At 23.8% G+C, this 17,245-nt stretch overlaps 2 protein-coding genes across 2 annotated transcripts in view; one reads left to right on the top strand and one right to left on the bottom strand.

Moving 5' to 3' along the window:
- The window catches only part of LOC126855442 (arrestin homolog), a 48,537-nt gene extending 36,469 nt beyond the window's left edge, over positions 1–12,068 (top strand). Inside the window, exons 5-7 of the mRNA XM_050603090.1 lie at positions 1,577–1,712; positions 1,942–2,091; positions 11,820–12,068. Of these exons, the coding sequence (XP_050459047.1) occupies positions 1,577–1,712; positions 1,942–2,091; positions 11,820–12,068 (535 nt within the window). The remainder of the gene's footprint in view (positions 1–1,576; positions 1,713–1,941; positions 2,092–11,819) is intronic.
- LOC126855616 (14 kDa phosphohistidine phosphatase-like) overlaps positions 1–17,211 on the bottom strand; it is a 77,671-nt gene extending 60,460 nt beyond the window's left edge. Inside the window, exons 1-2 of the mRNA XM_050603432.1 lie at positions 17,110–17,211; positions 16,744–16,914 (exon numbers count right to left, since the gene is read on the bottom strand). Of these exons, the coding sequence (XP_050459389.1) occupies positions 16,744–16,914; positions 17,110–17,146 (208 nt within the window). The 5' untranslated portion in view covers positions 17,147–17,211. The remainder of the gene's footprint in view (positions 1–16,743; positions 16,915–17,109) is intronic.
- Between the last annotated feature and the right edge of the window lie 34 nt (positions 17,212–17,245).

The raw sequence follows: 17,245 nt of genomic DNA, 5'->3' as shown, positions 1-17,245 counted from the left end.
ATGATATTTGCATTATATATATATATATATATATATATATATATATATATATATAATTAGTTTATTTCTTAATCGCATATATTAATATATCAATCATTGATGTAAATTTTTAATTTTTCTTTCATTATCTCCATCAATAATTATAGAAATTTTAATTACACAATTTTAATAATATAATTATAATATAATAATATAAAATACTTTTTAAATTTGTTTTTCTTTATAGTAAAATATTTTCATTATTTTGTGTGTGAGAAAAATAGCTGGGAACGAAATTATTAAAAATTAAAAACTGTGATACAATGTCTGAGATAATGCGGTATGCAAGACACGATTCATAACTTACATTTTACTTTGGACTCAACCTTAGGTCAGCAGAGATTCATTAATCAACGCTGTCGTTTTCGGATGTATATTGATGCAATCGTAATGACATTGAGATTTAACTCTTATCAATTAATCATAATGGCGTATAGATTTTTTTAATCCTTATTAATTGATTATAATGACGTTGAAGGTAAACATTTTAATTAATTCTTACGAACTGAAGTATCAAATAACCATTACTAAATTTATTATAGCTAATATTATTATAAACTTCATATTATTAACGTCATGTTAAGTATTTTGAATACGTCAAATGCATTTAAATATATTTGCGAATTAAATACATACGATTATAGACAAATAATTTCAAGAGAATACGAAGATCATTTATTTTAATTACAGTTTACAAGCGATTACTCAAATAAATTTGTATACATAATTAATAATTTCAGTTAATTATCGCGTATAATTATTAAATAATAGAGATAATAGACTAATAGAATTATTATATTGCTTGGCGAAAAAGCTAGGGATCAAATACAAAAGCATATTTTAATTAATAATAATGCAAGCGACTGCGTTTAAATAAACATATTTGCCCAACGTATGCAAACGTTTGACGATGCATGCTATTATAAATAAATGTATAGTTGGTATCGAATAGAACAGACAAAAAAAATCCCAACGAAATTGATAGCTCGCTTGATAAATGGAATGCAATGTAATAAAACTTTATATCATTTTAAATTTTAATAACTATAACAATTCTAGAATCAAAAAATAAAGGAAGTTTCAACACAAGATGAATTAGCTGATAGATTTAGATAAGTGCAAAGACTCGCTGTTTTTTTTTTTATATCATTAGATAATTTTACCAAAAGTTTCATTAAATTATTGAATCGTAAAACTATTATATCATATTTGTAGATGAATTTATATTTTAAAATGTGATATTTTGCAAAATACACGTTTAACATATTATTATATAAATTATATAATAGTAAGTTATATATGAAACATTGTTTATATATAAATTTATATACATATATTCTCATCATTAAATATTCAAACTCTTCAATAAAAAAATATATAATGTACTTATATTCTATTCCCAGAAGATTTAAGTTTTTACAGACTGAAATAGAAGGAATTGTACAAATTTTATTAGTCTATAAAATACCATCCATATCTGATATCTATGCTCTTTAAATTAATCTTTCTTTAATATGAAACATTTTCTGATCTACAGAGTGTACAAGAAATCATCACCGAATAATAAATTGACACTTTACCTAGCCAGTAGGGATCTTATTGTCAGCGAAGGCAAAATTGACAAACTTCAAGGCGTTCTCTTGGTTGACCCCGATTACTTACAGGGAAAAAGGGTAAGGCACAGAAAATGATATAAATAGTAATTATTATTTAATATTTGGCTTGAAAAAATATTATCCTTATTGCAATTGCTAAAACACATGATTTCTTCAACGATTAAAATAGAAATATTACTCTATTTTAAAAATAAAATCTAGTGTATACTCCACATTGTGTCATTACAGATACACATTACATTACAAATACACGTTAAATATAAATTGAAATGTAATTTTTGTACAGGTGTTTGGTCAAGTTACGCTAACTTTTCGCTACGGAAGAGAAGACGAAGAAGTAATGGGCCTAAAATTTTGCAACGAAGCAGTCATGTGTTTGGCCCAATTGTATCCACCATATGCCGGATCTGAGCAAGAAAGTATAACGGCATTACAGGTTGGTAAGCAAAATAAAAATGATGAATATTGATATTATTAGATTATTAATGCGATATCTCTGAAAATATCATATTTTCATTAAATATTATTTCTAGAAAGAAATTTTATTAAATTTATCACTTTGTGCATTCTATAAAATTTCGCGTTTTTAGATTTAATGAAGTAAATATATTAATGAGTGCTCACTTTAGATATATCTCTATAAAATTAACACCTATTTCTCAAAATCCTATTTACAAACATTTGAAAAAAAATGAGATACAAGTGAAGCAATTTGTGGACCAATTTATGTGGCTGTTATTAATCTAATATTATGGTTTCACTCTGCATTTTTGTTTTTTATAAAAAATAGATTATTGTTAAAATATTTATTTTAGCAATTATTTTAAGTACATATTACAATTATTATAAATTTTAATCAATATTTTTATAAAACTTATCATGTTTTCTAAATTGTACTAGTAAAAAATATGTTAATATATATTAATATGTACACAAATATGTTATTTACTGCAAATTATTTTATGTTGGATATTTTTTTAACTTGTTAATATATATTTTATATTTGGTTTCTAATATACATGAATAAAAAGTAGATTAATAAGAATTGAAAATCAGGTATGAAAAATACAAAGCGCAAAAAAAATTATTTCAAAAAAATTAATTAAATAATTAAATAATAATTAAAAATAATTGATAATCAATTAATGATTAATAATAAACAATTGAATTAAAAACAAATTATCCCTAAAAATTAATACTATTAATAAAAATGCTAGTCTTATTAAGTTATATATATATATATATATATATATATATATATATAATACAATAGCAAAAGCAATATTCAAAAAAAATTTGGTAATCGTAACTTTAATAGAGATAAAGCAATATTCTATCATATTAATATGTTCCTCTTTAGAACATTGAACCTGAGCTTGTTTTACATAGTGAGATAATTACTAGCATGTTCCTTTATTATAGCATATAATTAACAAATTAAAAGCAAAATATACAGAATTAAAATATTCAATTAAAAATTAATTCGTAAAAAAAACAACAACCAAAAAGATTTGCATTTAATAAATTATACAATTTTCAAGCATAAATATAAATTAAGTCTGATTTTCAGATATTCGTATGATCTCTTTATATATATATGTATATATATATTAATTTTCAATAAATTATAATCAAAAAGAAAATAGTTTAACAAAAGTCTGCCTGAGTGAACCATGTTAACCATTATGATATTATACATTAATATAATGATACATATGCAATACATGTTTTGCAATGCAAATATAAATCAAGAGACATAGTATTGTGTAAATTGTTTCGGGCAGCAACAACAAGACAAATGTATTTATACGTGAATCGCCCAATTGCAAAAAAATATTAAATTATCCAATTTCAAAATTAACTTGTCCAACCGAGTTCTTATTAAGTATCAATAGTTTGGGTTTGAATAATAAGTGCCTTTATTATTGTTCCACATGTATTGTGAATGAGAGTAGAGATTTTAGATTATAGAGATATTATGATGCAAAGTCCAAAGAAAATTTTAGAAATTTTCATTAATGTAAAAAATGTGAGATAAACTGAAGACTGAAAATTGAGGTAATTAGAAGTAATTAAATTTAAAATGCAGAAAAAATTTGGCACTGTCATGTGGAATTATTTTAATGTATTTTAAATTGTATTTTAATTTGCATTTTAAAATTTTAATACAAAATCTGAAGACACGTATTAATGAAAATTTTTTATCAAAATTAATAAAACGTTATTATTTATGTTTATAATAGCGCTAAGTTATTTTGCATTAAATTTAATTACTTGTATTAATAAATTAATACAATTAAAGAAAAATATACATATATTATATTAATAATAATAATCATATATTATATTTTATTTAATAAAACAATTTTAATATTGAAACACATAATAATAAAAAAATTAAATTCTATAAAATGTATATTTTTTATTCTCGAATTGACGCAATGTTTTTTAATATCATTGCTTTTATAGAAAAAATAATAAAAATTTAATCTATAAAATATTACATATACATTAAAATAATATCTTTTTGTATATAATAATTTTTTTTTAATGAATGCCTAAATTTGGCATCTTTTTTTATCTTTTTTTGAAGTATATATATATATATATATATATATATATATATATATATATATATAGAAACATACATATACAAAATAAATAAAATTACATAAAAGTTACTATTTTATCAATACAAGTATTTTTAACAAACTTATTTTACCAATAAAAAAAAAACAGAATTAAAAGCTTCAGAAAAATTAAATATATACTACGTAAATTATCGTGCAAAATATGATGTTCAAAAAAAAAAAAAAAGATTATATTAATTATATTATAATTATATTTCTGAAAAAATATGATTTTATAGTTGTATAATTGTGTGTATATATATATATATATATATATATATATATATATATATATATATATATATATATATATATGTTTCAAATGCCTAATATCAATCATATATGTATAAAGAAAAACGTTTTATTTTAATAATAAATAAGGCATATTCAAATATAATTTCCAAATATAATTAATATTGAACGTCCAATTCTATCTTAATCTTTATATATTGTACATAATATTAAAATATTTAATTTTCATTCTCGCATAAAAAATTAAAATTATCTAATTTATATTCAATTTTTACAGATTTATAATTACAATAAATATATTACACTGTATTGTCATTTAATTAAAAAAAAAATAAACTAAAGTTTATTTATTATTCTTGTCTGCATAGTAAAACTTATATAATATCATATAGATGTATACTTTACTTAAACAATTAAAATTATTGTAAAATTGTAAAATATATTTTTCTCTTTCCAAATAGTCAAACAATAGTGTATATTGTATTTTGCATTTTCTCCATTTTTAAAAGAATTCACAGTTATTCACAGTCACAAAGCAAGTTATGACAAAATTATATATTATCAGAAGAATATTGGAATTGTCGAAAACAGATTTCGAGAAAGTGGAAAATACGCTAACCATGACCGAGGAAAATCTGAAATTCTCAGTAAAGTCTCGAGTACGCAGCAAAATCGTTCTCGCCTTTGACCCTGACCTAACAGAAGGTCTCACAGATCTTTCCAATTATTTATTGTGTCCTTCTTACGCAAGCATTTCACAGTGAGCATGACTCTTAAAAGCGACACATATTTAATGCATGTCATTTAATGTGCATAAATTGTGTGAGGCGACGTTCAAAGATCGATTCAAAAATAAACGCGCCTCGCGCGAAAAATATTTCATCTAGACTGATAAATAAAAAAGCGTGGGATAAATTTCCGAAAAGTACTCAGCTGCGACTTTTTTGAAACTCACAGTATTCTTACGTATTTTGACGCGCTGATTACGAATATCATAGTGAAAATTGGCGACTACTTGATTTTCATGATAAAAATCATGAAAAGCCCATACAAATTATAGTTTCTTTATACTCCATTTCCTCGAAAACTATCACTCGTACGGTAAAAATGAATAGGACATGAAATATTTATCTCTGTGAGATCAAAAACTTTTGTCTAAAACATTTATCATGATTTTCCGTATTTACTGAGATAAGCGTAAAAAAAAAACTGAAGAATACTGAGTTTCAAAAAAATCGGGGATGAGTACTTTTCGAAACTACACCCAAAGCGTGTTTCAGTTAAATGTCAAAAATATACAATCGGGTTCTTCGTCTAATGCGCTACATCAGGAGAGTGCAATAAAATTTTGAAGATCGATCATCAATTATCGAGAGCGAGTTGAAAATATTTAAAATAATGCTGATGCAGAGTGCTTGTTGCCCAATATAAAATTTTAAAGGAAAACATTTCGGTTTATATCGAATGTTAAAGCGTCATGATTTCTTCTACGACAGGCAAGTTGCAGATCAAATATATAAATCGCAATTAACCTCATTCTGAAACAGAACAAAATATTTCCAAAAATACAATCAATATATTATAGCAAATATCTCTTCTCTTTTCTTTTTTATGTCGAATAATTTTAATCTCTTTGTTAATCTGTAAAATGCAAAATGGAAAAATCATACATCATATAATATGTGGTGTAATAATAAATTCTGATTTTTTTGTTGTGTTTCTTTTGTATGCTCAAATTTTTTGAATGCTCAAATTTTTTTCTATTTTCTTGCATATTTATTAATTTATATTATAATTTATGATTTTACGAAAATATTAATGGAATTAAAATTTTGCGTATGTGTGTACACATAATATTACACAAAATTTTAACTCCATTACACAAAATATTAACTCCATTATTATCTTAATAAAATTATAAATTATAAATTATGATATAAATTTATTAATAATATAAATTAAATATGCAAAGAAATTAATGGAAAATAATTTGAAGACAAAATCATAAATAAACAAGATAAATATCTCATTATTCTCTCATTAAAAATGGTAACGTACGTCGAATTAATATGCATTGTGTAATTGTTGTATGCTCGCTTTACATTGAAAAAATTCATTGATATAAATCATGATAAGAGGATCTCTTGTGAATTCTGAATACCATTGAAAAATATATAATTAAGCATACTGCTCATTAATAATTCTAAGGTTTCAATAACAATATTTACACGATGCATATTGATGCAATATTCCATGCTAATTGATTCATCTCAACGTAATTATATTAATATTCTTCAGAGAAAGTGAATAACATTAATATTTTTATATTATATCATTTTTATTATTAATATTTATAGTTGTTGACCGTAATATTTTTAAGTGTTTAATTATATATATATATATATATATATATATATATATATATATATATATATACAGGATGTTTCTAAATTATGGCAAAGATTTTAAGGGTGGTATTTGCATCTATTAGGACCTCTGTTTCCTTTACCCTTGGAATATTGATTTATGTCTATTCGGTCAAAGTCCATTTCCATCACTGAGACAGCAGTATACCTAACAAATATTTTATTTATTACAATTTATAAACTTATTGTATCATTAGATTAATATTATAATTATTAATTATATTCTAGAGGTCAAAATAAAAAAAAAGTTCCTATAAACATGGACAAAAAATGTTTAGTATCCTCCCCATATCTCTCCCTCAAAATTGGACTAAATTGTCAAAACCACATAAAAATAAAGGTCACTATTAATTATTACGCTGTGCAAAATTTCAACGATCTGTAAAAAATTCTGCTAGAGCTACAATATTTTTTTTTTTTTTTCTCAAGGAAGCTTTCTTTAGGAAGCTATAATTTGGAGGGAAAGTATTTTTGGGCCCATGTTTATTAAGAACTTTTTTCTTATTTTGATCTCTAGTGTACGTCCTTAAAATTTCTAACATAGTTTTAGAAACATCTTGTATACATATATGTATATACAGGATGTTTCATTTAACTCTTACACCTCAAATAACTCTGTTACTTTTCATATACAAGAAAGTGATAAAGGAAAAAGTTTGTATGAATCAAAAGGGGGAAACACGATGGTGACATTAAAAAGTTGTATTAAGGTCATTTTCAATCATTTTCAAGATCATTTTTTTTTTACATGAAATCATATGGTTTTATATTTTAAATAGATAATGTTTTAACGGATTTCAAAATGAATTAGCAATCATGTAAAACAACATGACTTTCAGGTAACCTTATGCTCCAAATTGTACAACAAATCTCGAGATATTATACGCAAAAAATAATCAAGAATTTCTTCAATGTTAGATAGTTTCCGAAATATTCATCATCCTTGAGGAAATTAACATTGTAGAAATTCTTGATTATTTCTTGTATGTACGTAATATCTCCAGATTTGTTATACAATTTATTGTACAAATACAATAACGTAAATAAATATAATAAAATTGTATTAGAGACAAGCCTTTTATTACAACCACATCGATTTTTTAATAACACAATTATAGCAATAACAAAAAAAAAATATTCATTCGTAAAAATAATTCATAAAAGAAGTATTTGATGTAAAAAATGTAATATGTCAGAAGAAAATCTGCTTAACATATTATATAAAGAATTAATTCGAGAAAAGCGTAGCAAAATTATTTAAGATTAAATAAAAAACAATTTAATGATTTATCTAATAATTTAGTTAATTAAATCCCTCATTAAACGATAAGAGACACTGGCGTCAAGTGCATATAACAATCAGACCGATCATGTTCTATACATCTATGTATAGAACTGCTCATTTCACAGTCCCTTAGATAATAATCTCCTTGAGATCTCGTGAGATCTAATGGGATCTTAGATCCAATAAGTTCTCACTAACAGTTGGACCGATCGAGTTATTTGATCGATGGCTTGATAATTAATTATATATTAGGAAAGTTTCTTTATTATTGTTCTACGTGTATCATATAAAAGGAAATATTATGATGCAAAAAAGTCTTAAAAGTTTCAATGCAAAAATTAAAAAAAAAAAAATTTCGTTGTCATCTCGTTTTAAGCTGTCTATCCCTTTCTATTATATACAGCGGTCATTTTCTATTGTATACGATTCTGTATGTTCAAAGCATTTCACACAAAATTGCGCTCTCAGTCAAAAAATTAAGACAGAAAGCATTATAAAAACGCATTTAATATTTAACAGATGTAAAATGATTTTCATTCATATCATTATTAATTGATAAAATAGCGTTGCATTTTTTAATCGGAGAAAGTAGTACTACTGATCAAATTCCGTGCGTTCGATTATTCGTGACATTAAAGGCAAGAAGTAATTTTTTTTTCTTGCAAAACATCAAAATAAATTATTATTTCTAATTTTTTTATATGCCACTACTTGCGTTCAATGATATAAATTAATAAAACTAACTATACAGATATAAATATATTAGATAAGATATCAATTGTAAAAAATATTAGAAGGGCAAGATTCTAACAGGATTTTTGTATAGCTGCATTAAAAATACGAAAACATTTAAGAATTATTTTTGCAAAGAAGATATGGGGTTTAACAATATCAAACATAACATGTAAATATAAATATTGTGAACTAATTTATTTTGTGTATTTATTTATTTAAATAATGGTTTGTGTATAAATTTTAAAATTTTATCTTCAGTATTTTCGTCTTTTTCCATCTTGAATCGCGAAATTTTAAGAAAAGATTTATATTGTTTTTTTTTTATATGTCGGCTTTTAATTTAAATATTTTATGTAATGCTAAAGTTTCTGATTTTAATAATATGGATATCGTTATCATTAATTTTCTCCATTAAAATTTTGATCTTATTAAAATCATTCAAAAGTTAAAGATATTATAAATACTAATAAAGAATATGTTTTTCAGATTTTAAATGGACAAAGGAATAATTTTTGTAGCTTTTCCAAATGTCGCAAAATAATAGTTACATTTTTAATCTCTCTTAAATAAAAATTCTTACGTTTCCATGGAAATCAATAATTTTCAATAATTTAATATAAAATAAACAATATAAGCGAGCTAATAAAAGTCAAACGCTGATTATGCATTTAATATTTTCATAAGATAATTATTTATTTGTAAAAAAAGAAAAGAATATCTAGTCATGATTCTATTGTTCTTGACATAATCAAGATTGTGATCCTGAATAAGCTTCAAAAAATTTTAGCTGTTGCCCATTATTTATTAAAGAGTTATTAATAAATAAAGATGCATATACAAAGCGAATCATGAAAGATTCAATATTGAACATAGTTCGCATAAATATTATTACGCATACATACGCACATTTCTGTGAGGCAAACACTCACGCAGAGCGAAGTGCACTTCACATTGTCCCCTTTCACTGCCAGATATTTATAATTATACGAGTTCACATAGGTTTGCAACTTGTCGCATAAAAAAAATTCACTCGTTATCGCCCAGTGCTTTCAGTGCAAAACAAAATCTATAATTATAAATTGTTTTGTTTCTCGTTTCTCTTGCATAGAGTGATGTGATGTTATTCTTACTTCGCGTAGAAAATTCCAAATCTATAAAATCTATCTCTTCCTGGCTTGCACATTTACTTTTCAATTTTTTGATATTTTTGAATATTCTATACAAAGATCTATGATGCCTGTGTATGCGTAATAATATGTATATAAACTATATTGAATCTCTATTATTGTACGTCAATCTACTTTGCTTCGCATATTTTCATTTATTAATAACTTTCCATGAGAGACAAGCAATAGCTATATAAAATCCTTTGAAAATTACTCAAAGATATGGCAATGGGTATGTTAATAAACATATATTGTATACTAAAGTAAAATTATTTTATTACCAAAATATATACAAGAAAACAAAAATTTTAAAATATTACTCTCTATATTTTTAATTATTTCAAACATCGATACTTTTCGGAAAAATTTAAGAAATAGATAAAAAATTTTATATGCATAAAATATATATATGTGTGTATGCGTGTGTATATGTGTGTATGTGTGTGTGTGTATGTGTGTGTATGTGTGTGTATGTGTTATATATATATATATATATATATATATATATATATATATATAACTTTTCAATTAATCGCAAGTCACTAATTAATAATGTCTGATTTTGATAATATTTTAAACAAAGATAATATTTAAAACAGAACAGTGTTTATATAAAATCGGCTTACACAACCATTCACTCATTAAAAACCAATAAAAGCGACAATGCATTTATAAAAATGATGCATATAATATTTCGCATAAATTTAATAAAATTTATTTCAGTAAATATCAACGACAAAGCACTAATATTTATTTTTCCATGTGTATGCTGTTTTATTTTACTAAAAATATTTTCCTTCTTCTAAAATTTTCACGTGAATGTTGTAAATAAAAAAAGAGACAATTTCCTTATTCTTAGTTCTCTTTCATAAATATCATTAAAATCGCTTTTTTTACATCTTTAACTATATATATAATTTTAAAATCTCGATACGCTAATTTTTATTAATATTGAACAAAGAAAGATTTTATTATAATTTTTCGACTTACAGAATATATAATAAAAGTGAGAATTCCTATTAAGGATGTTTCGTATCTATTTTTGAAATATTAGGAATTTAACCAAAATTGTACAGAATGTTCTTACATGTTCAGAAACTTATTAAGCTATCCTGAGTCAATTCACTGAAGCGATCAAAAGTTATGAGGATTTTAAATTGTAGAAAAATATTATCTGTTTCTTTCTCTCTTTCTGCAAAACTCTCGTTTTTCATTGTTTCTTGCAATTGATTTCAGGGGATATTTACGATCAAAAGTTTTTGCCATAAATTAAGAAAAATATTAATTACAACTATTTTCTTTTACGAAGATGTCAAAATCTATACTATTTCGTGATATTTTAATTCTTTTCATAATTCAGATTTATTTTTTTAATTTTTCAAACAGTATAAATGTAAGAAATATGTTTCTTTTTTAAATTTTGACAGAATTTTTGCTACTATTATGCAAAACATCCTTAAAACAAACATTAAGATAACCTTACATAATTTGACATAATATTTGAAAAATGGCACAATACAATACAATATCATAATGAAATCTCTTGAAACCGAGGAACTTTTGTTCAAAATGTTTTTTTCTATAAAACTAGTTTTTTAAGATATTTGATATTGCTTTAATTGCCATTCAAGAGAGACATCCTGTACACTGAATCGAGATCTTTTTTATAGGAAGCACTTGTCAGAAGGTTAGGACCCAATGCCCACGCATTCACAATGGAGATCACACCACTAGCTCCACCATCCGTGCAATTGGTACCAGCTAAGGAATACAATGGTGCACCTATAGGTACCAGCTATGATGTCAAAGCTTATGTCGGTGAGCAAAATAAAGCTGCTATTTTTCTTAGGTTTTATTTTTATTCTGGTTTTGACGAATTTACTTTGATCGAAGAAAAGAAATACAATAGAGCACAATAATACAATGTGATTGAAGAATGTGAACAAAATAATGTAAAGAAAATATTTGTCGCTCACGTAAGCACACACACATATAAATACACGCACACTCCATTTTTGATAAAATGTGTTCAATACAGGAAATGATAGTTCGTTTATAATTGCTTGTAGTAAAAATAACTTTGTTTATAGTTAAAGCCATAAATACACAGCATTTTGAAAAAAATGACAATCTCCTTTAATTTGAAAATAAAAAGAAATTGCTGATATACAGTTCCAATCAAAAGTATTGCATCACTTATAGAAACAGAGAAGTCGTTACTTTAATGAACAAAAACATTTATAAATATAATTATATTTACTATTATTAATATAATTATACTTTATTAATATAATTATATTATTAACTTAATATATTATTTTATTTTATTATTACTTGAAGTTTCTATTTAACTTATTATTTTGAAGAATCATAAATTTAATATTTGTTATAATTTTTAATTTTCCATAATATTAAAGTATAAAATAACAGTAATAAAATATAATTTAATAATATTAATATATGTTTTTGCTCATTAAAATAACTACTTTCCTGTTTCTATAAAAGTGATGCAACTTTTGATTGGTCTTGTACATTTCATCTATTTTTAGAATCGTTTGTAGTGCCTTTTTTTCTTTGTGTATATTTTTTTTGTATAGTGTAACTGAATCGCTTAAGTTATAATATATTGTCATAATGAATTATTATTGTAATATTATTTTTAAGTTATTATATACCAATAAGAAATATTAAAACCAGAGAGAGTATTATAGTCAAGTTCTCGATAATCTGACCATGCTACCTGACTTAACTAAAGTGAAATACTGAATAAGAATTTCTCCAACAAAATAACGTAATAAGTTAATCTAAAAAACTTATGTACATGCAAGTTAAAATTGCAAGTTTTTTTTTAAATATATTCTACTCATTAAGCTATCGTTAAAGAAACTCATTAAAGACATCGTCTAAAGGTCTAAAGCCTTGGCTGGCTATTCTCTCTAAAGGAGCGTAGCCTTTTAAGTGAGCGCCAGATACAAAGTAATAGTCCACCAGACCCTCAAAGAAGTGTTATGCCAGAATCAGATGAAATTCATTATCTTCACTTAACTGAATCTTGAATAATTACTTTACAATGTGGAAAAGCATAGTTATAAAAATTGTTGTTTTTTTCTTTAAATACTTAATTACTAGCTAAAATATAGTTTTTAAAATTGGCAGGACGTTACACTTTCTTTAAATTTATTTTTTACTACCCGCGCATTGCAGTATTAATATCAATTTTACATATGTTGTGTCTTATATAGTCATATATGTAAAAATTGGAATAGAATGCTAAAAAATATGATTTTTCGAAATTTTTTACTGTCAGATCTAAGTCCAAAATATATTTTAATTTTAAATTAATGGGTCGTTATAGAATAAGAAAAATATTCTTGTATTTCTAAAAACTCATCTTCTCTGTTTATTAAGATATAAAAGAAAATCGATTTCATATTTTAAAAAAAGCGGTATTTTGAAGCCGATTTGGGGTCTTATCACCATTCATCTTTTATCATCGTTACAATGACAAATCATAAATCTTAAGCAAGAATTGTAAAAAAATGCTATTTTAGTTTAGCAATCTTAATTAACATTAAATGTTTTGGCAATAATATAAATGGTTTTGACAAATTAAATAAAATTTGTATTTTTTAACTATAATTTAACTATCAAAATAATAAATGCATGTTATTTGATAGATTAATCATCGATTAAATTAATTAGATTTTGGCTAAATTGACTCTTATAATAATGTACAATTATTTTAATATTGTCATTAACTAAAATTTAACTTAATTATAACCAGACATCAAAACTTTGACTATTTATATTGCGTCTATAACTTATAAAATTATAAAAATATATACACAATTTATTAATATATAAATTTTGAATATATTTTATCATTAATATTTCATTCAATGATGATGAAATGTCCCATATAGTTTTATATTTTCTTATTTTTCAAGAAAATATTGTATTAACCAATCTTATGAAAAATAATAAATTATTGTAACTAATAAAATTATTGTAATTAAAAATCCTTCAAGAAAATTATTTTCAAAATAAAATCGTATTAATATCTTTAAAAATATTATTTCTGTTGTTTCTTCATTTACAATAAAATATATAAAGATAAATAAATTATGTATCTTTAAAATTGTAAATATTAATTATAAATATTATTCATAAATATACTGATGAAAAGTAGTGAGTATTATAATATAAAAATGTATTATATAATATAAATCTCACATATACATATACAGGATGAGCCGAAAGACTAAATAAACTTCGATAATATTAGAACACATTCGATAACTTTAGAACATATAGAGGGAGTTAAAATTTTGGAACATTTTATAAGATCACAAAAATTATCTTTTGACCAAAATGATGCCAACTCTCAATTTGTATCGAACAGAAAAGTAAAAGTGACCTGAAAATCTTAAATAGCATAAAAGATTAAGTGGGTACTTATTTAAAAGTATTTTTAATGATGAAAAAATTGACTTTTGAAAAAGTTTGCTTTTCAATCCAAAATTATAGTGATGTGAATAAACATTATTGTTCTTTGCATTACCTGTTAGAATTTATGGCAAAAACGTAATGGATATCAAACCTTGTATGTATATATTTGTGTGGTCAGATCAAATTTTACCAATACAAAATTAATTTTGTTTGGAAAAAAATACTGCAGATAATTTCGATCATGGAATAAAATTTTATGGCATCATCAGAAAATTCATAATCATTTCGAATTTATAAATAAGAATATTTTTTCATACAAAGCCATATTTATGCTAGACAATACAGCAAACAGGCACAATTGTTGATATTGAAGTGTTTTCGTAATTTGCATTAGATAAGAGAATCAAAAACTTAATATCCACATCTCTTTATTTCATAAGTTAAAGATAGCATAACTCTGGTCAAAAGATAGCTTTTATGATCCCATAAAATCCCTCAAAATTTTAACCTTTTCCAGAAAGCCAAGTCTATTGAAAGCAGATTATACTAAGTGTTTGCTGTCAACTTTGTTTGTTGTCGTGACAGCAAAAAAATTACAAATTTAGTACAAAAATTGTTATTATCGGTTAAATCGATATTTGTGCCAAAAATTGAGCAGGATTTGCTAACATGACTTGACATAAAATTGTCGGCAGAAACCGAGCAAAATGTGCAGCTTATTACGAAATATTACAAAATTAACTATTATTTGAAACAGTATAATTCATTTACCACTATTCATTATCTATACTCGTATTCAAGTTTTTGTTATGAGCGTAATAAATTTTGTAAATAATAGTGTTAATAACATTATAATATCTATTTCTATTAATTTAATTTCTGATATGATTCCCATACAGGAAATTCAGATGAACTGATTTTTGGAATATATATATATATATATTCCAAAATCATATATATATATATATATATATATATATATATATATATATATATATAGTGTGTGTATTACATTAATATGTGTTATTATATATTAATACTGTAAGTGATCTTATTTTTACCATCAAACAAACATCAAAAAATGACATCCCGAGAATATCAACGTCATTTCCCAAAGGGTCTCATCAGATCTAACTTAGCACATCTAATTAGTCATTTTGTGGCTAAGTTTCATTATAACGTCATTTTACTACTTAAGGTCGACTCTTTAAATGCACAATTTTATATAAATGATTAAAAGTTGCACATCTTGCTCAGTGTTTGCCGACAATCTGATATCAAGTTATATTAGCAGATCCTACTTAATTTTTGCAGCCAATCTGCTATCTATAGATTCTGTAAGCAGACTTTGCCAGCAAATCATAAGCTTAATGCAGATATATTAATGCCAATTTGCTAGCAACTTCTGAGTAAATCTATAACCAATCTTGACTGATATATTGCGTGCACTTTCCTTAGTGAATCTACCTCTATCCGTTCTAAAATCATCATGGTATATGCTTTTTAGACTTTTGGTCCATGCTGTATATTATCTGCAATGGAATATGTTTTATATATATTTTTTTAAAGTTATGCAAACATAGTAAATCATTAGTAACAAAAATCTATGTCGAATAATTTATGTAATGATTTTAGTAAGTATTAATGTTTTTATTTTAATATTAAATTATAAACTTGTCTAAATGTAAAAATAACAATTTTATAAATGCAATTTATTTCAATTTATAAAAATATTATTGTCAATATATGTAAAAGTCACTTATATATAATAAAAATCACTTGTACAAATTCTAATTACTTAATTGGCAATTAATTCTACTATATAGATATAGAATTGTCTTCATGAAAATTTCTAATTACATATACAAATTAATGATATATAATTTATTTTTTTTTGCATTCATTTCTTCCAATGCATTAAACAACAAAAATTTAATAATTTTATTTATATTATTAAAATCATATTAACAAAATATATATTATTTCATAAATTAATCGCCAATTAAATTAATTGAATTTGATTTCAAAATAGCTTTTATAATGTTTTACAATAATATTAAATTATTTTAGTATATAAATTTATTATACACATATATATTTTAATATATTACTATAAAAAAATATAATTGTGTCTATCAAACTTACCATGCCACTGTGCTCTTGCATATCCTCTAACGATTTGTTTACTAGTTTTGTTAACATCATCTTCTACGTTGATTAAGATATATTTAAATCTTCCATAACCATCAATATCAACATCTAACACTTTGTCCAATAAATGGGACATTGTAATAAATCGTTGTATATTTATCACACCTGTAAAAAACATAAATAAAGAGATATAGTTATAACCTAACAAATCCATTATTTCTATTTATATCTATATATTGCGTATTGCATTTATAATATATTTTTGATAACTAAAACCACTAACTAAAACACAAAGATTAATATATATATCAAATATTTCTATTTCAATGTATACTATATAGTATTATTGATCGTAATTACTATTAAATCCTTTCAAAATAATGAGCCGGGCGTTCATCTGCTATTTATCGGAGCTCGAAACTCGGAGCAGTGTTAGGTTAGATAGGCATGATGAAAATAGATGCTTTTGCGCATATTTTGCATTGCAGCCAATCAG

This window comes from Cataglyphis hispanica, chromosome 16 (genome assembly GCF_021464435.1).
Source record: "Cataglyphis hispanica isolate Lineage 1 chromosome 16, ULB_Chis1_1.0, whole genome shotgun sequence".
NCBI lineage: Eukaryota > Metazoa > Arthropoda > Insecta > Hymenoptera > Formicidae > Cataglyphis > Cataglyphis hispanica.
Note: the sequence above shows the minus strand (reverse complement) of the source record. Positions and strands in the feature narration are given on the sequence as shown.